This window comes from Neovison vison, chromosome 11, assembly GCF_020171115.1.
Source record: "Neovison vison isolate M4711 chromosome 11, ASM_NN_V1, whole genome shotgun sequence".
Lineage (NCBI taxonomy): Eukaryota > Metazoa > Chordata > Mammalia > Carnivora > Mustelidae > Neogale > Neogale vison.
In genome coordinates, this window is record NC_058101.1 from 118769321 (window position 1) to 118790494 (window position 21174).

The 21174-nt window shown below is 40.6% G+C and overlaps 1 protein-coding gene across 1 annotated transcript in view; it reads right to left on the minus strand.

Annotated features, from left to right (window-relative positions):
- The window catches only part of HERC5 (HECT and RLD domain containing E3 ubiquitin protein ligase 5), a 41230-nt gene extending 23606 nt beyond the window's left edge, over positions 1 to 17624 (minus strand). The window contains exons 1-11 of the mRNA XM_044224532.1: positions 17262 to 17624; positions 13829 to 13949; positions 13082 to 13158; positions 11434 to 11655; positions 10146 to 10237; positions 9302 to 9432; positions 7119 to 7264; positions 5722 to 5798; positions 4917 to 5020; positions 3272 to 3331; positions 789 to 882 (exon numbers count right to left, since the gene is read on the minus strand). Coding sequence (XP_044080467.1) covers positions 789 to 882; positions 3272 to 3331; positions 4917 to 5020; positions 5722 to 5798; positions 7119 to 7264; positions 9302 to 9432; positions 10146 to 10237; positions 11434 to 11655; positions 13082 to 13158; positions 13829 to 13949; positions 17262 to 17544 — 1407 coding nt within the window. The 5' untranslated portion in view covers positions 17545 to 17624. The remainder of the gene's footprint in view (positions 1 to 788; positions 883 to 3271; positions 3332 to 4916; positions 5021 to 5721; positions 5799 to 7118; positions 7265 to 9301; positions 9433 to 10145; positions 10238 to 11433; positions 11656 to 13081; positions 13159 to 13828; positions 13950 to 17261) is intronic.
- Positions 17625 to 21174: the final 3550 nt, after the last annotated feature.

Genomic DNA, 21174 nt, shown 5'->3' on the forward strand with positions numbered 1-21174 from the left:
GAAAAAAGAGGGGGGAGGGAAGGGAGACAGAAGAGGGGCCCAGGGAGAGAGAAAAGGAACCAGAGTGACACCAGGAAAGTAACAGATTGAGAGAACATAGAAAGTACTACCCCTGGATCAACCAATATTAAGAGAACAAAGAAATAAATAGAGACTACATCAAGAAAGGCTAAACTAATGAAGGAAACATATCTGGAGCATTTGGCAAAGTGGGAAACGTAAGGACAATAATAACAGTACTGAAACAAAGAGCAACAATCCCCCAAAGAACATTCTAGAACCTATAGAAAGGAAGTGCAATAGAACGAAACACAGAGAAAAAGAATCCAGATAGTCCCGGGTAAGGGGGATGTTCATAACAAAAAAAGTGTTCTCATATCTAAACCTATGTTTAAAATAATTATAGATAACACGTCTTTGTGTTCTAGTTTACAACCTCAACAAATTCTTCAATCATCTTCCTTATAGCCTGAGTTGACAAAATTCCCTCCAGAGAGTGTGTGCATCTATGTACAGATGTGTGTGTGTGTGTGTGTGTGTGTGTGTATGCTGTTTGTGGGTACAGACGAAACCCTGAGACTACTTTTCATCCATGGGATTACCAGAGCAACCAATTTGCCCCAAAGGGACCAACTCCTGAATGCAGTCTGACTTTCTGCAGATCTGGATATGCTACAGGGTCTGAGACTCTCCTGAAACTAAGTATTTCTTCTCAAATTTTGAATTGTCAAAAAAAAAAATGTTTTAATGTATTTTCTTTTTCTAAATAACAATCTAAAGAATACCACCGTATTAGCAATCCAGTCCTTCTGGGTTAATTCTTTAAAGGCACTTCTTGCTTTATTTAAGTCCAAGTGAATAAGCATCGTTTCTGCAGATTTTCTATAGAAGAAAGATAAAATTTAAAAGTACATGGATAGTAAATGGAATAGGACACTTCAAAACTATAGATTTCATCAGACTATTTATCCAGATGAAGCGCTTCTTCTAAATCTTATTTCATTTCAACAAAATTACTTTTTCCCTCAACTTTACAATAAAGAAAATAATAAGGCTAAACACAAATTCAGTTGAGAATGTCACTGACCACTTATGATTATTTCTAAAAGATAAAAAAAAATAAAGCCCACATTAACAATATACATACTATCCAAGTTTAATTCTGATACTATCTTATATTAAATATTTATTTATTTATCTTAAAGATTTTATTTGACAGCGATCACAAGTAGGCAGAAAGGCAGGCAGAGAGAGAGGGGGAAGCAGGATCCCTGCTGAGCAGAGAGCCTGATGCAGGGCTCTAACCCAGGACCCTGAGATCATTACATGAGCAGAAAGCAGAGGCTTAACTCACTGAGTCACCACATTAAACATTTATCTTTTTTAAAAAGCCACACTACACACACAAAAAGTAGAGGTTTTTCTGCCCATTTCTGAAAAAAATAACCATGTCTCCCACTTACCTGAACTGAAAGTCTGGATCAAAAAAAGGGGCTTCAGGGATGCCTGGATGACATAGTTGGTTAAGCATCTGACTCAGTTTCGACTCAAGTCATACATGATTGAGCCCCACCTTGGGCTCCACACTCAGCATGGAGCTACGTAAGATTCTCTGGCTCAAAAAAAAAAAAAAAAAAAAAAGATTCTCTGGCTCCCTTGCCCACCCCCCAACTAGAACTCACTCTCTCTCTCTCTCTCAAATAAATAAATAAATACATCTTTTTGAAAGATGGGGGGGTTCAAAAGCAGTAAATTCTTAGTGTTGCAAAAGAAAATTACTAGTAAGGGACGCCTGGGTGGCTCAGTCAGTTAAGCGTCTGCCTTTGGCTCAGGTCATGATCCTAGAATCCTGGGATCAGGCACATGCAGGGAGCCTGCTTCTCCCTCTCTCCCTGTTCATGCCTTCTCTCTCTCTCTCAAATAAATAAAATCTTTAAAAAAAAAACTCAACTTGTGAATTATATTTATTCTTTATATGTTTATATGTTCAATGTCTTAGACACATTCTTTGTAAAATAATACAAGTATTTCATGTCTCAAAATAGAAAATATTCTTAAGATAAACATCATATAAATATTTAGGAAAAGAGGTGCTAAGTCGTTCTTTCATTTAAAATTTCAAAGAAATCTTAACACCTTCTAATGGGAAATAGTTAAATAAATTAATGGTTAAATAAATAAATAAATAAAGTATGTCCTTCCCATGGAATACCATGCAGCCATTACAATGACATCAAAGAAAACTACTGAATAATATGAACTGAATAAAATAAAAAATGGACAAATACATTAAGTATAAAGTAATATATAAAAGAACATAATCACATTTTTAGTAAAAAAATAAATTTGCATAAAAAAAGATATATGCACAAAAGCTAGTCCTCTTAAGTAGTGGATTACGGGTATTTTCATTTTTCTCAGTCACGGGTCTTTATTTTTTACATTTTCTACAGTGTGCATTTATTTGCTTTCATTAAAAACAGTAATTTTTAGGGGTGCCTGGTTGGCTCAGTCAGTTAGGCATCCAACTCTTGATTTCTGCTCAGGTCATTATTTCAGGGTTGTGAGATCAAGCCCCATGTCTTGCTCCATGGTCAGTGGGGAGCCTGCTTGAGATTCTCCTTCCCTCTCCCTCTTGCCTCCTCCCCTACACACGTGTTTGTGTATGTTGTCTCTCTGTCATAAATAGAAATAAAGATTTTTTTTAGAATCTTTAAAGAGATAAACACAGAGTGAATTATTTTAACCTCATGCCATCTTATAATCTTTCATTTTTTTATTGAAAGACAATTGACTCACATTATATTAGTTTCAGGTGTGCACAACATTATGAATTGATGTATGTATATATTGCAAAATAATGACCACTTAAGTCTAGTTAACATCCATCATCACATATAGTTACAATTTTCCCTTTTTATAAAGATTTTATTTATTTATTTGAGAGGGAGAAGAGAGAGAGAGAAAGACCATAAGAGCATGGGGACAGAGAAGCAGATTCCCCACTAAGCAGAGGGCCTGATGAGAGGCTTGATCCCAGGACCCCAAGATCATGACCTGAGCCAAAAGCAGATTCTTAACCAACTGAACCACCCAGATGCCCCCCAACCTCTTTTTTTTAATAACGAGTATGTTCAAGAGCTACTATCTCAGCAACTTTCAAATATACAATCTTTCAAACTTTCAAATATACATTATTCACTAAGTCACCATGCTATACGCAGTACTTTTAACAGGATCTTAAGCTTTATAAATATATTAAATATATTACCTTTCCCTTAAAAAACTTCCAATCAGACAAGCAGGAGATGAAAATATCTCTCTGATTTCCCTATATGAGGAATAAGATGGTGGTTAAAACACATCAAACTGTATGTCTCCTTATAGCATAAGACATGATAAATAACACATCTCCTAACCATCCTTCAGACTTCTCCGTCTCTGATTTGTTTGCATGTTGCCTTGGACATCTAAAAGTCTATTCATTTTCCCAATGTCAAAACTTCATGACAAATGTAATAAAAAGGTATGTAGTCATAGAAGCCACAGGGAAATAGGAAAAGGACTGACCTAGGGTTAATTCCTTGAATAAGTAAGACATCCCCATCCCACCCAGCTCTCGAAACCCTATTTATTTCTGCTACACTTAAGTGTAACAGAAAAAAAATTACCAGGAATTAAATGGGAGGATGGGGGTGAGGAGGGTAGGCTCAGTTCCATCTTGGAAGTAATAGCACAAGTAGGTTTTTAAAAAAATTATTTAAGTACAGCTGACATAGAATGTCACCTCAGTTTCAGGAGTACAACAGTGTTTCAACAATTCCATCACTCAGCGCTCAGCAAGGTGAGTGCAGTCACCAGCACAGTTCTTGATCATCTATGCAGACTACAGTGAAGCTATTTCATACAACTACTTTACAAAATTAGGAAACCATACCTAAAAATACCTCTAAAAGGAAACGCTTATAGAAGTAAATATAATCTTGAGAAATGGTAGGAGTTGTATGGCTTTGAGCAAGACTGCCCATACTGTCCAGCAGTGAAGAGGTCGACAGACAAGTGGTTCTAAGGTCAAAGTGGGCTGGGAAATGGCTTAGGGGTATCTCCTACTAAGAACAGTTACAATAGGGCACCTCGGTGGCTCAGTGGGTTAAAGCCTCTGCCTTCGGCTCAGGTCATGATCCCAGGGTCCTAGGATCAAGCCCCGCGTTGGGCTCTCTGCTCAGTGGGAAGCCTGCTTCCTCCTCTCTCTCTCTCTGCCTGTCTCTCTGCCTACTTGTGATCTGTCTGTCAAATAAATAAATAAAAATCTTAAAAAAAAGAACAGTCACAATATAGGCAAACATACCAGAGACCCAGAGAGTCCTCCAGTCAAAAAAGCTGCTCTCACAGAGCTTACACATTAGCTGTGGTTTTTAATCTTAATGTGTCAACTTGGTTAGGCTATAGTACCCAAATACCTGGCTAAACACCAATCCAGATGTTGCCGTGAAGATACTTTTTAGAGATTCACATTCAAATCAACAGACTCTGAGTAAAGCAGATAACCCTCCATAAAGTGGGTGTGCCTCATCCTACATCGAAGGCCTGAAGAGAAAACGGTTCCCAGGCATGGAGAATTCTGCCTCCAGACCCAAGCTGCAGTACTAACTCCTCCCTGGGTCTCCAGCTGGCTGGCCTGCACTGCCTATTTTGCACTTAGTTCCAACAACTGCGTACAAGCCGACTCCTTAAAAATAAATCCCTGTCTCTATACACACACACTCAACACGCACACAAAATCTATTCCTTCTTCCTCTGGCTGATGGACATCGTGGACCACAAAACCTCGCATCTCTGAACTGTCCAGAACCAGTTACCGGGGGGGAATGGCTACTTTACAGAACTCTATGAGCAGAGAAACACAGGGGCGGTACCTTTTTGTATTTTGCCACTGTTTAGTCCCCACATCAGCAATCCACCTCTTTATGGTCCCTTCATTCAACGTAGGAATTTTCCTTCTCAGATTAACATAGGGATTCTGTAAACAAACAAGTAAAACACAGAAATTTAGACACCACAAAAATAGGTATCCAACTTTTAGGCACATTCAAGGATACGGGGTAATACTGATTTTTAAATACGGAGGATATAGCTGTGAGAAATCCTTAAGTAAGATTTTACCAAGAAGTAATCGATCATTTGTTTGCCTAATTGTCAACTTCTTGCCCAAGGGGCTTACTAAATCCCAGGTAAATTTCTCTGAGTGCTCCAACACTCAGCACTTCCAGGTATAATCAGATTAAAATGAACACCACACAGCCTTGAGGGGAAGATCTTTTGTGTAGGAGTGGGAGGAACTTGGTTGGCCTCAGCAAAGCAGTGTGAGGCAGTTATCAACTCAGGATTCACAGGCCGTGAACCTTGGGTCTTTTTTACTCCAGGCCAGCAAAATGTTAGAACGTCAATGTGATGGCTTTGCTAGGATACTGACCAAGCCGCTGGCAGGGCCAAGGAAAGATCTAAGGAAATCTGATTTGACTTTTACCAGAGACAAATCTCCTGATTCCTGTGAGTCAATACTTACATAGTTTTGACAATAAAGGATCCATAATGTTTAGCTATTCCCTAAAGGTCAGCTTAGAAACTAGATGATTTTGAATTCACCATACCTGGATACTGAAACCCTTCAGTTTGCTTAATATACCAAGTTATATAAAACATCTAGAGATCTATTTTTACCTTTTTTCCCATCCAGAGCAAAATGCTTTGATTCCCTCCAGCAATCATTATTAACTCCTTTTCTGAAGTTCGGCTTTCTGAAAGGGAGACACAGAAAGTAAGAATGCAAAAAGTGACTGGCACGAACATGCACGCTCAATTTAAATCATTTCAGATTCCTCTTAAATTTGGTCCTTTTCTCTTTGTGACATAAGGCCTTAGCACATTTCTCACCCATGAAGCAGAAATATACATTTCCTTCAGAGTAAGGCTAGTTGGCAAAAACAAATGATCTGCAAGGCTGACAGATGACATCAGTTTGACATATATAATTAATGTAAATGCTTATATATAAAATAGTTGAAGCAGTATTTGATTAGTTAGCTGATCCTTGGTTAAATTCGGCCCTCCTTACCAAAAGCTATTTTCTACAAATCAAGACTTAACCAGTAATTACTGGCTGTAAAGAATATAAATTAAGTACTTCAAAAGTCTAAGCGGTTATAAGGAATCAAATATATGAGGGGCGGTGGCTCAGTGGGTTAAAGCCTCTGCCTTCAGCTCAGGTCATGATCCCAGGGTCCTGGAATCGAGCCCTGTATCCGGCTCTCTGCTCAGCAGGGAGCCTGCTTTCCCCTCCCTCTCTGCCTATTTGTGATCTCTGTCTGTCAAATTAATAAATAAAATCTAAAAAAAAAAAAAAAGAAGAAGAAGAAGAAGAGGAAATCAAGTATACGAACTACTCAAAGAAAACATCCTACTGTTTATTTTCCCAAAAGAACTTAAGAGAATTCTGATACCTTGGATAACCACTAAGGTTTCAGAATTAAGTAACCAAAGTAGTCTGATGCAGTTTCTATAGCAGAGTGTTTTGAGCTCTGTGTGGCTCAGGCCATGGTTCAAATCCAGCCAAAGCACTGACTGGCTGTAAGAACCGGCTAACCCTTTAAACTCCAAGGCTCTGTATCCTCCAGTAAGAGGAGCCTGAGAGCACACATCTCCCAGAACTGTTAGAGGACAGGTGAGATAACACACATAAGGGGTAAGCACAGTTACAGTGCCTGGCATATGACAGCTGCTCATTCATGATTCTTGGGGCTTTACATGATTGAGTCAGTCACCAGGTAAGAAAACCAACCACCACGGAATTAATAGGTCTACAACATATGCCTCTGAATCCATATAATCTATTTTATGTTCTATCATTTTAGGTCCACATTAATCTTATTAATCTGAAGGAATAAGAGACATTAATTACACTGAATATTTTAAGCTCTTTACAAGTAAAAAAATGAAACCAATGTTTAGAGAAACTTCCTTCATAGTCATACATTTTTTTCCTTGTCACATTACACACAGAAAAGTCAGTTTCTTGAGAGCGGTATTTAAGCCAAATCCTGTGTTCCTACAAAATTTACCAAATTTGAGTTCTTCATTTGATGGCAATTTCATGGGAAGTGGTATCAGCTGATTATGTGTTCCACCGTTTCCCAGTTGTCCTTCTTTTCCAGAACCAAAAGAAAAGACCTTCCCCAAATCAGAAACATAGGCAAGTGTGTGCCGCCTATTAAATAAAAGCATAGATGGTCAATTCTCAATTATCTACAATGAAGAGAGTACACAGCAACATGTAAACTGCTGAAATTAGGTCACCCAGTGAGTGAAACTAGTGAACCAACTTCCAATGGATGAAATTAGCAATATGGAAAGTAAAATAGCATTAATGTGTGGCTCAGATGATTTTGGAATCCCTATGTCCACTCAAGGCCACAATGCTGGGCCTTGGAAAAAGTCACTCCCTGGACAGGAACAAGCAACCGCCCTTGCTTGCTACTCCTTTTTCAAACCTTGACTTGAGAGTCACCATCTCTTGGAAGCCATCTTTGAGTGCCCCCTTTCCCCATCCTAGAAGATGGAATTAGGCGAACCTTTCTAAGCTCCATTTCCCAAAGACCTTTACCTTAATAATGACTCCCTTACTGATATGCTCCTAGGCCTCTCCCACTCTAGAATGTGTTAAGTAAAGAATTTGGCCTTTGTCTCAGTTCCTGGGAGGTAAGAACCTCTAAGCCCTTAGAATTTCCCAAGTGATAGGAGCCTCTTTGTTATTCATGGGAAGATCCTGAGATCACACCTAACAGCCTACCCAGGTGGCTCCAGAAGGGCCCCTCTGGCTTCTCTGAAGCCCAACCTACACCGAGGGAGAGGTCGATATTTGAGCTCACTGCAGCCTCATTTGAGCCTGCAATGATTCAATCAACCCAGACTAAGCATTGAAGCCACAGTAACAACTCTGGACTTGGGTTGAGCTTCCCTGGATGACAATACTATACACATCATCATGTATTGGGCTGGGAGAAGGTAATATCATTCTGTCCATGATTCTATGATGACTGGAGAGTGGAAGACTCCTCCTGGACTCTGTTCTAGACATCCCTTCCTTTGACTGGTTCTAATTTGTATCCATTTCTTATAATAAATGTGAATATGGCTTTAATAACTTTCAGTAAGTTCTGAGCATCTTTCCAGTGAATTCTCTCATGTTAGCAGGGGAACTGCCCCCGCCCCGTGTGTACTAAGATATCTCTAACATGAGACTCCTCTTCTAACACATGCTACCTAAAGAAATGAGTGTTTTGAAAAATCCAAAGTGGTGAAAATGTCCCCTTGAATGCACAGAATCACACCATCCCAATAATCTGGTCTACTTTAATAATATCCATTTATGTAATTTTACTCCAGGATCATAAAAGAATAGGTCTATGTGCTGAAAGGTACTTACACAAGTTTTTTGATAAACAAACACATGAACCCAAAATTCAGATACAGCCTGAATTTGCTTGTGTTTAGTAAGGAAAGACTTGCCCAAAAGAAGAGTATCTGACTGAAAAGACTTCTTAACCTTACCACAAACCCCAAATCCCACTGGTTAGAAGTGAATGATCTTCAAGGAATAACTAAATAAGCCAAGAAGTTTGAGCAAATTTTTCTACTTTTATTAACAACAACAAAAAAAGCTGGAAAAATCAAACTTATCAGAATATTCTACTCAAACTACCACTGACTTTGTCTTATCCTCTACTGTGATCACTCTGAAAGAATAACAATAACTTAGTAGGCTGGCCTCTAAAGGGTTGTGAGAAAGACATCAATGAATAATCCTTTGTGATTCATGTTTATTTACTCCCAAGTAAATGACATATTCTTCTTAAAGGTGAAAGTCTGTCTGAGCAGTTACAAAGATATTTCACTAAAGGGGCAACAGAAAGTGAATAATTTTCTCATTAATAAAAATTAATGCAGGACATGCCCGGCTGGCTCAGTCTGAGAAGTATGCAACTCTTGATCTCAGAGTCGTGAGTTCTAGCCCCACATTGGGTTTAGAGATTATTTAAATACTAAAAAAAAAAAAAGACAATGAAAACAAATATATATGCTAAATAAAGATTATTATCTAATAACATAAATTAAGCATCTTCACCCATGTGAAAATATTTGATATGTTTGTCTCAATAAAAAAAACTGACGAAGTTTTATTAAACTACCTATCTAAATTTATCATAATGATCTCACCAATCTTCACAGACACTTGACAACTTACCTTCCACATGCTACCTGGGTCACTCTAATTCCAGTGAGCTCAGTCACCAAACGGGGTCTTAACTCATTCTGTGTGGAATTGTGACCGAGTTGCCCATGTTTTCCAGCACCAAAAGTAAATACCTGCCCATCCTAAAGAAAAAAAAGTATCAGATTCTAGAAAAATACAACAGTAATATTACTTAATAATAAAATATTACTGAATTCACTGCATAATTAACAAAAGGGTTATTCACTGATACCTCACTGATGCCTCACTCAGGGGAGCCTGGGTAGCTCAGTCGGTTAAGCATCTGACTCTTTTTTTTTTTTTTTTTTTAAAGATTTTATTTATTTGTCAGAGAGAGAGAGAGAGAGAGGGAGAGCAAGCACAGGCAGACAGAGTGGCAGGCAGAGGCAGAGGGAGAAGCAGGCTCCCTGCAGAGCAAGGAGCCCGATGTGGGACTCGATCCCAGGACGCTGGGATCATGACCTGAGCCGAAGGCAGCTGCTTAACCAACTGAGCCACCCAGGTGTCCCAGCATCTGACTCTTGATTTCAGCTCAGGGTCATGGTATCTAGCCCTACACTGAGCCCTACACTCAGGAGTCTGCTTTTCTCCCTCTCTCTGCCCCTCCCCACCCTGCTCATGTGCACTCTCTCTAAAATAATTAAGGAAATCTTTCAAAAAAAAAAAAAATAAGACCATCAAAGCAAAGCCCCAAATTATCAGGAGGACAATCCTACATGTGAGAAGTGACCCTTCTTCCTAGGGAAATACTAAGTGCCCAAATCCCGGTGTTTTGTGCTTTCCCCACTACAAAGTTCTTCCAGAATTACCATCGGAGAGACAGGGATACACGCACCTCTGTGAGCAGGGCAGTGTGAGAGCCACCACAAGCAAGAAATTCAACTTTCTGACTGTCCAGTGCTTCAACGAGGGAAGGAAATTCTTCACCTATGCGAGAAAAAGAAGCTGAAGTGATCAAAAGAGAACGCGGATTTGCACCCTGGAGTTCCGTGCTACTAGGAACATACCTGCACTGTCTTTCAGCTGGTGGTCACAGTTCCTAACACCTTCTGACAAGAAAGCCAACAGTGTTGGTACACTTATTCTGGCCTAAAACTGGGGGTGAGGCAGTGGTCAAAGGGCCACACACAGGAGAACCCGTATGTGAAAGTGTCAAGCCACTTCCCAGAGCCCACTCTTCCTGTCAGCCTAACTTGATTAACTTCAATTGCAGCATATCTGGCATTTCCAATTTCCATCTAAAATTTAATGAACATAAAGATTCTCTTTTTTTCTTTTAAATTCTCTACTACAGTGTTCCTGCCCTATACTACCTCTCCTTTCTTTTCACAAGTTCCCTGTGAAAGCACTTAGAGGTTCAGCAAAAACAGTTTTAACTGCTCTTTATTCCTTTCCCTCCTTTGAATATTTTTCCATCACTGACTATGGTTTCTCCTGAGGGCCGTATCAGGGAAAGATGCAATGTATGACCACTAACCCAGGGGAAAACAGGTGCATTACAACAACTGATAAAGCAGCAGTCTGCCACACCTGAAAACTCCAAGACCGTATTCGGGATCATAAGAAAGTTTGCCATCTGCTTTGTGGATGTTGTTCAATAACAGGAATAGCAGGTTTTTTCCCCTTATCTGCATATACAGATATAATTAATACCTTACAGACTAAGATTAGAATCTGTGAGTTGCTAAAGAGATTATTGGTATTCTTTTGTTCTAAAATGGAGTAGTAACAGACATTTATGTGCAAAGGCACTTCGGAGGTCATTTCATCCAAATGCATCACTTTATAGAAAAAGAAAATGAGGCCTAGAAAAAAGTTAACTGACTCATCCAGGCCCTGCCATTAGTTAACTGCAAAGTGGGAAGCAGAGACCAGGTATTCTGATCAGTGCAGTGCTCTTTCACTTAGCCTACACAACCCTGACAGACATCTCAATCACAGCAACAACTTCCACTACGCATGTCTCCTAGATTGCTTCTGCCCTGAAGACAGAGATAACCAGGAAGAAAAGCACCAATGACAGTGAAGATGTGAACCATTTTTGACAGGGAGGCTTGTGTTAAATTCATCTCTCATCTAAGAAATATATTTGATAATATGAACTTGAAAATACAGTTCCATACCGTCAGTGTGGCCCAGGCCTAGTTGCCCCAAATCATTTCTTCCCCATGAGTAAATGTTTCCAGACATGGATAAGGCCATGCTGTGGGCTTTTCCAGCAGAAATCTGAACCAAGGGGACTCCTGAAAGGTGCTCCACAACCTGTGGTGTGGGGATTGAGGCAAATAGTCTTCCAATTCCAAGCTGGCCATGTAAATTCTGTCCCCATGCAAAGAGCTCACCACCTTGACATAAAGAAACAAAATGCTGCCTTATTAAGTTTGAAGTACAGGAGACATTAACTTCGGGCATTATGTATGTTATCCATACTATACTATCAGTATCTTACATTCAACTTCCCAGGTCTGAGAGAAAAACCCGAAGCAAACTCGGGTAGATACTCAAAACAAAATGTGTTCATGAAAGGATAGTCAAATAATCAGGCCAATTTTTTCCAATGCAAGTTCATACTCTCAAACTTCAACAGGGCCCTCAACACAGGTCAAAAGCTGAATTATTTACTTCCCTTTAGTTTGTTTTTATCTGTCTTAGGTATTTAAATTTTTTTTTTCCTTGACCCTGAATTCCTATCTATCACCATCCTGTTATAATCATTCCTCCAGGGTCAAGTTTCTTTAGGAAGTAATCTATATTCACTGTTTCAACTTCCCACCATTATGGTGTCTGATAAGAAGTAAGAAATATTAAAGGCTGGGAGAATCCCTGAATTCAAATGGTAATGTGGGAGCACATCAGAGGCCTGCAAACTGGCCACAAGAGCAGACCCAAGAGATTCTAAGTTCCTGTCATGGGAGATGAAGAAGTTCTTGGAAAAGGTAGGAAGGTTCTAGAAAAGGGTAGCCCAAGCCTGGTGCTGTTTCCAGAACGATTTTGATTATTCAAAATATTTTCATTGTTTCCTATTTGAAAAATAAAAACACGGAACTGTTGAAATAAATCTCCAGGGTCAAGATGGAGCCATTCCTATCCAGGGTGCCATGTCAGCAAACTGACTTACATGTCCCTCTAAATGTTCTGCTTGGCCAGAAATACCATATATCCAACCAGTAAGCCAATCCTCAAACACCAGGCCAACTCTGGGCTGTATACTTATTTCCTCATTCCCTGTTCTTTCCAAATAAGGTTACATACACAACCCCAACCAATCATGCCCTAATATTGCACTGTGACTTCTAAGGCTCTATAAAAATTCTCATTCTTGCTGGAAATCCTCCCAGGCGAGTGCTCCATTGTTTGTGATACATTGTACTCCCAGTCCATCAACTGTTGTCCTTGAATAACAAAGGGTATCAAATTCCTTACTAAATTGTTTTAGTTTTGTCATTTGAAGAGTACAATGTAGGAACAGTAAATATGGAAACCTGAAGATTTTACACATCCAAAAATTCTCTTACTTTCTAACAAGTGCCTGGCTGGCTCAGCTGGTAGAGCATGTGACTCTTCATTGACTCTATCTCAGGGTTGTGAGTTCAAGTCCCATGTTGGGCCTAGAGCTTACTTTAAAAAAAAACAAAAAATAAAGAAGTGCCCTGAACTATACCAAATTCAAAACCATTATTCTTGTCTGTTACAAAGTGAAGCATATACATTCTACTCATTCTACATACACACGCATTTATTCCCTCTAAAAAAGAACAGTCCAGAAAGTACCTTTTGAAAGTGCAAGAGAATGATAATCTCCACATGTGATCTGAATTATACTTTTTTCTTGTAAAATGCATTGAAACCTGATGAGAGAAAATATATTTTAGGTCAATCACTGTAATGGAAGTCACAACATCAGTGTTATAATTAACTGTATTTCATAGGGACCGAAGCTCAAGGAAAAATTTAAATTTATTACTTTACATTAGTACATCTAAAATTATAAAAAATACTACATGTGTTTTAGTCGGTGGTTTAAAAGGTAAATAATGTGCACTATATAATTATAATTAGAATGATCCCAAGTCTCTCTTACAAACAATAATTGTAAGACACAGGAATAATACAAAATGAAAATAAGTTCTAAGTCACAAGATCTACTAAGAAAAAGTCTCACAAATCATTCCATGATAATGTATTTTTCTCCTGCACTGAAAACTTTTATTTCTGATAATCTAACTCATAGGACTATTATGAGGGATAAATGAATCAACGAATGTGCAAGTCCAATTTGGGGTGAGGCAGACCAACAATCATTTCTTTTAAATGTCAAAGCAACATACGATGTCTATGGACATAACTTGGTTGTATCTCACTGATGGAATTCACTGATCATTTCAGAATTGTTTACTTAAGAGCCACTATGTAAAAGCAGGAGACAAGGTTCATATAAAGTAATGTTTTCCTACAAAAATTGATTGCCATTTGAACAAATTTTAAGTAATTTTTAATAAAAGAAAAAAGTTCCCTTACCTTGCATGTTCTATGCTATAGTTGTATTCAAATGGTTTTCCATCTGAGGATAGAATCAGCATATGCTCTGCTCCTTGGTCCACAGAATGTATCTTCATTTTTTTCCCTAACTTAATGCATTCTGCAGAGCAAACCCAATCAGGAACCATCACCAGTCAGGTTATTACCACCTATTATTATTTATTTCATTAAAATACGCTTAAAACACTTGAAAAAAAATTTCAACTAGACAACCTTTGGCTTTTTCTCCTTAAAGAAAAATTCAAGAACAAAACCAGACAAATTAGGAATGACTATTGTTTTAACCATGGATTTTTTTTTTTCCAAATTGGGAAGGCACTGATTTATTCTTTGTTTTAAATTGAATATAGTTTTGAGGCAGCAGGGTGGCTCAGTCAGCTAAGCATCTCTCTTGAGTTCAGCTCAGGTCATACATGATCTCATGGTTGTGAGATGGAGGAGCATGGAGCCTGATTACATTTCCTTCTTTCCCTTTACTCCTGTCTCTCCTTCATATAAAAAATTTTTTAAAAATTCAATATAGTTTTTAAATAACCAGTTAAAATATTTGCTTTTAGATTCCTGTTTAATAGTTTGAGATAGAGAAATTAAATTTGAAGAGACAGAAATGAAAAAGTCTATAAGAAAATATAACAGTATCTGGATGGCACTAACTTGTTTTAGAAGAAAATATATTGTGTATTTTGAGATAAACTCTTTCCAAATACAAAACAAATAATAAAATTCTCCTAATTGCTCCATATAGGAGCCAAGTTCTATATTTTGCTTTGTTTTTTAATATTTTTTTTTATTTATTCATTTGAGAGAGAGAAACCACTGGGGAGGCACGGGGAGAGGGAGAAGCAGGCTACGTACTGAGCCAGCCAGGAGCCTGATGTGGGGCTGGATGGATCCCAGGACCTGCAGACTCTGGATGGATCCCAGGACCTGAGCCAAAGGCAGACGCTCAACCATCAGAGTCACCCAAGCACCCCCAAGTTCTATAATTTTAAAAGGAAGAACTGTGGTTGAGGACTAATTTTTTTTTAAAGATTTTATTTATTTGACAGAGAAAGACACAGCGAGAGAGGGATCACCAGCAGAGGGAGTGCCAGAGGAAGATGCAGGCTTCGCAGGCTTCGCGCTGAACAGGGAACTTGATGCTGGCCTCCATCCCAGATCAAGACTTGAGCTGAAGGCAGACGCTTAACCACTGAGTTACCCACGTGCCCCTGAGGACTAATTTTTAAGGAGACATGCTGTTAAAAGAAGTTTTAGGTATTACTGCATATTTAGCCCTTCCTAAAAGTTAAGAGATTTTAAAAGTGTCTGCAGTTACCATTTACTCTTATCTCATTTAATTTGTTCACAAAAATTGGATGTGGGGATTTGTTTTACTTTTCAGTTCTAACCAAACTGGACTTATTCATGTAAAAATCTCAAAGCACAAACCTTCTTATTAGAAATGCTATGAGAACAAAACAGTATGGTAATAAAGAAGAAATGGTTGAAAAGGCTAATATTTTTCAGAGATCAGCATTTCCAATCAGTTGAAAAAAAAAGTTACTCAAGGACCAGGGAGGAAAAGGTTACTCAGAAAAGGTAAAGAGACATCAGACTAACCATTTGGAGAAACAAATAAATCTAAATTCCCCTACATCCTAAAATCAAAATGATTTTCAAGTGCATCTCAAATTTTAACTTTAAAAATTAAAGCGTTAGGGGCGCCTGGGTGGCTCAGTGGGTTAAAGCCTCTGCCTTGGGCTCAGGTCATGATCCCAGGGCCCCGGGATCCAGACCCGCATTGGGCTCTCTGCTTAGCAGGGAGCCTGCTTCCTCCTCTCTCTATCTGCCTGCTTCTCTGCCTACTTGTGATCTCTGTCAAATAAATAAATAAAATCTTTTAAAAAAATGAAAAATAAATAAAATAAATAAAAGCGTTAAGGAGAGCCTGGGTGGCTCAGTTGGTTAAACCCCACACAGACCCCTTGATTTCAACTCAGGTCTTGATCTCAGGGTTATGAGTTCAAGCCTCCCGTTGGGCTCCACCGAGCCTACTTCAAAAAATAAGTAAAAGCTGGGGTGCCTGGGTGTCTCAGTGGGTTAAGCTTCTGCCTTGGCTCAGATCATGATCTCAGGGTCCTCTAATAGAGCCCCGAATCAGGTTCTCTGCTCAGCGGGGAGCCTGCTTCCCCCTCTCTCTCTGCCTGCCTCTCTGCCTACTTGTGATCTCTCTCGGTCAAATAAATAAACAAAATCTTAAAAAAAAAAAAGGGGGGGGCGCCTGGGTGGCTCAGTGGGTTAAGCCGCTGCCTTCGGCTCAGGTCATGATCTCAGGGTCCTGGGATCGAGTCCCGCATCGGGCTCTCTGCTCAGCAGGGAGCCTGCTTCCCTCTCTCTCTCTCTGCCTGACTCTCCATCTACTTGTGATTTCTCTCTGTCAAATAAATAAATAAAATCTTTAGGAAAAAAAAAGGTAAAAGCTTAAAATTGCTATAAAAATGGGTACATTAAAAAAACAACAACAAACCTGAGTATGGATAGCTGTGTAACACAAAATCCTTAAGTCTTAACAGAAAAGATCGATGAAGGAAGACTATAAAATAACAGCAACTAAAACATCACAACGTCTATGCTATTCATACTCAATATTCAAATAACGCTTCAAACAAATAAAAAGATTAACAACTCCAATTTTTTAAAAGCCAGTTTAAGATATGAACAAGCAGTTCACCAAAAAAGGAATGCAAATGATCAACAGAAAAAGGAAGAGATGCTCGACTTTCTTCACTCAACGGACGGGCGAAATTTCCAAGATTAAGAATGTGGCCCTTCGCTTTCCTCCACCATTAAAAACGGAACCACAGTTCCTGATCTCATCGACGGAGATTACTACCACCTCGGCCAAGGGCAACTGTAGGCGTTCTTTAAATCGTCTGCATATATATGATATTGTCATTGAGAACAATAAAACTATCTTCTCCAAAGGCTCACAAAATCGGAGCCGCTGTGTTCTCCACAGGAGCGAGCGAAAAGCAAACTTCGACAGAAACCAAGGTTAGTGGAGGACTGGCCGCGAAGATGCAGCGTGCACGCGCTCTCCGTCCGCGCGGGCGACTTGCAGAGCGCGCGACCCCGCCCGCGCGACCCCGCCCTCGCCACCGTCCTGCAAACTCGGCGCCAAACGGGAAAGCGGATAAGACACTCGCACGCGCGAAATTCAAAAGTCACCCGGCCCGGCGCGTTTCTGAGGCCACCGGTGACCGCGCAGCGTCGGGTCCCCTTCGGGGTTTCCCTTCGCGTTTAGAGAAGGCCCGCCACACCCACCCTCGGGCAGCTCCGCCAGCGCTGCTCCGGGGGCCCCCCGGCCGCCCACCCTCACACACCCAGCCCGAGACAGAAGGGCCCTGGGGGCACCGGCCCGCCCACTCACTCGGCTTCTTGGCGCCGTCGCTCCCCGCCGCCAGCTGGTGAACCTCGACGCCGGCCCCTCCGCGCTCCAACACCACGAGGCGCCCGCGCGTGCAGCACATCTGTCGCGTCGCCTCGGTCCTTTGGGGCAGCGCTCTGCGGAGGCCGGCGGCGCTGGGGAAGAGCCAGAGCTGAGTACCCGGCGGCTCGGAGGAGCGCCGCGGCGCTGGGGGTCGCGACGGCGGGTCCGGCCCGGGAACGGGGCGCACGCCGCCGCGAGCCCTCCTTCGCGGCCTCTGCTCCATCGCGGCTTTCCCGGGCTCCACGGCGCGCGTCTGCTCTCCGGGTCTCGGAGGAGACGGAGCCGGCGAGAAAACCGTCCGCGGCGTTGCGGTGCGCAGCCGAAGCTAGCGGACAGCGCAGTGGCGTCGAGCAACCGCAGCCTCGCCTGCTCCGCCCCCGCTCAGACGCCGGACTCGAAACTTGCTGTTTGGGGGCGGAGCCCGCAGCGCCGGGAAGAAACGAAACCGTCGCTCTGGTTCGGGGGCGGGATAGAGAAGGAAAAGTAAGGGAAACTCGGACGGGTCACGAAGGGCTTGGAAGGCTGCCAGAGGACGCAGGGTGCTGGCGGACGACGGGATGGGTGGGCAGGGCTGAGCGGACGTCCCCGGGCTCGCAGGGGCCCCCAGAACGCCTGGACCCGGTAGCCTTGGAAGAAACACTGCAGTTCCGCTAGGAGGAGCACTGACACGGCGGACCTGCCGAATTTCCAGGAACCCCTGTGGCGAGGAAAGCGGCTCCGCTCAGCGTTCGGTCTGGGGCTCAGCCAGTCGGCCGCGAGGAGACTGAAGTCGAGAGCCGCGCGGTGGGTACCTCCGCCCGCACCGCGGTGCCTGGCAACCGCGGAGGCGCTTTCTGTCAGCACCGTTTGCCTTTTCGAGAATCTCTTACACAGGGACTCAGCCCTGTGCGGTCTTTGGTTTTTTCCTCCGCTGAGCTTAATGCTGTTGAGGTTAATCCCGTGTTTCGTCAGTATTTGGTCAGTCAGTAGTGATTGTTGGTTGGTAGTACGGCAGAGGGGTAGCAGTTTATCCATTCACCGATCCACGGACATTTCAGTTCTTTCCAGTGAATAGAAGGGCTATGACTGTGAGCACGTCTTGGGGCGGATATCTGTTTTCTTTTCTTGGAAGTAAATACCTAAAAATGGAACTGCTGTATCGTATGGGAAATGCATGCATGCATATGATACAAGAAACTACCAAACCTTTGCAAACTGCTCTGCCGTTTTGCATTCCCTCCGGCAATTTATGGGAGTGCCAGTCCCTCTATATCCTCGACATTTGGTATTTTCAGTCTTTTTAATTATAGCAGTTGCAGTCTTCTATACGAGTATCTTTTGGGTTTGTTTTTTTTTTTAAGGATTTTATATTTATTTGAAAGACAGATTCAGCGAGAGAATGAACACAAGCAGGGGTAGTGGGTGAAAGAGAAGCAGGCACCCCCTTGAGCAGGGAACCCGATATGGGGCTCAACGGACCCTGGGATCATGACCTGAGCCAAAGGCGGACGCGGAATGACTGAGCCACCCAGATGCCCCTCTATCTGTGTATCTTACTATGGTTTTCATTTCCATTTCCCTAATGCTTAATGATGTTGAAGCATCTTTTCATATGCTTATTAGGGCTAACCTCTGTCTTTTCCTTGGTGAAGCGTCTATTCACATCTTTTGCCATTTATTAATTTGCTTATTATCTCAAAGTTCTTTTCATTTATTACAATACCTTGTGTTATATCTCGTCCTTCATTAGATATGTTTTTCAAATACTTTCTACCAATCTGTGGCTTGTTTTAAATGTTATGAAGTGTCTTTTGAAGAGCTGAAAGTTTTAATTTTAATGTAATTTATCCATTTTTTTCTTTTACATAGTTAATGCCTTTCTTTTTTTTTTTTCTTCTTTTGTCTTAGGAAATCTTGGCTTAACCCGAGGTTACAGAGATTTTCTTATATGTTATCGTCTACAAGTTTTTTTTTTTTTTTAAAGATTTTATTTATTTATTTGAGAGAGAGAGAGAGACAGTGAGAGAGAGCATGAGCGAGGAGAAGGTCAGAGAGCAAAGCAGACTCCCCATGGAGCTGGGAGCCCGATGTGGGACTCGATCCCGGGACTCCAGGATCACGCCCTGAGCCGAAGGCAGTCGTCCAACCAACTGCGCCACCCAGGCGTCCCTCGTCTACAAGTTTTACAGTTTTAGGTCTTTGTTACATTTCAAATGAATTATTCTTTATGGCATGAGGAAAGGATAGAGGTTCATTTTTGTCCTGATTTCCCATTGTTCTACTTGGCTTTTCCCAAATGAATTGCCTTAGCATCTTTGTCAAAACTCTGTTGGCTATGCGCAATTGAGTTTATCTCTGGACTAAATTTACTGTGTCCCCTTGATCTATTTTTTTGTTTATACTCGAAGACCACACTGCCTTGATTACTGTAGATTATAATTAAGTCTCAAAATCACTTCATTTAAATGCCCACCATTGTCCTTTCTTCAGTGTTGTTTTGGGTGTTATATTTGTTTGTTTTGGCTATTTTAGGTCCTTCCCATTTTCATATATATTTCAGGATAAGTTCATCGATATCTACAAAATGGACTGCAGGGACCTTGAGATTGCACTAAATTAAATCAGTTTGGGAACTGATTTTCATCAGTTTGACACACTGATAATATTGACTCTTGGGTCCATGAGCATATCTCTCCCCATCAATTTCTTTTTTAAGATTGGTTTATTTATTTGAGAGAGAGAGAACTGTGTGCCCACATATGTGGCGCTGGCTGGCATTGAGAGTCTCAGGCCGGCTCTGGAGGTCACAACCAGAGCCAAAACAAGAGTCTGAGGCTTAACCCACTGCAGCACTAGGTGCCCTTCCCCGTTAATTTAAAGCTGTTTTTAATGTCTTTCAGCAATATTTTCTGGGTTTTACTGTATAGTGTAACATGTTTTGTTAAATTTATCCTTAAGTATTTATCTTTTTATATTATAAATAGTTCTTAAAATTTCAATTTATGATTGTTGTTAATATATGTAAGTACTTAATTTTTATATATTGACCTTGAATCCTGAGACTTTTCTATATTTACTTAACAGTTTTAATAGGTTTTGGTTTGGTTTGGTTTGGTATTAGATCTGTTAGGACCTTCTGCAGATAACGATGTAGTCTATAAATAAGATAGTATTACTTTTTCCTTTCCAATCATTATGACTTTTCTTTTTTTCTTGGCCCTCTTACATGGAATATACCTCTAGTACAATATTGTATAAGAAGTGATGAGAAGCTCCCTTTCCTTGTTAATAGTTTTGGAAGGCATTTAGTCTCTTACTATTGAATGTAAGGTTAGCTCTTTGCAGGTTCTATCAGGTTGAGAAAGTTTCCTTCTGGTTCCAATTTGCTAAGAATATCATACATAAGTGGCTATTGCAATTGGTCAAAAAAATTTTCTGCCTTTATTGAGGTAATTATATGGTTTTTCTTTTTCTTATTACAGTGAGATCTAATAGATTTTTAAGTGCCTTTCTGGACTAAACTCCACGTGGCCGCAAAGTATTATCCTTTTTATATTTTGTTGGATATGTTTGATATGTGAAAATCTTAGAAAGTTTTTTTTGTGTTTCTGTTCATGAGAGATATTTGTAGTTTTCTTTTGCCGTAATGTCTTTGTCTGACATTACATGAGAGATTTTGACAGGAGAGTAATACCAACATTGTACTTAATTGGGCGGTGTTTCCTCTTCCTCTGTTTTCTTTTTTCTTTCTAAAAAGATCTTATTTTTAAGTCATCTCTATTCCCAACTTGGGGCTCAAACTCTTAACTTCCAGATCAAGAGTTGCATGCTCTCCTGCACTCCTCTTCCTCTGTTTTCTGAAAGAGTATGTGAA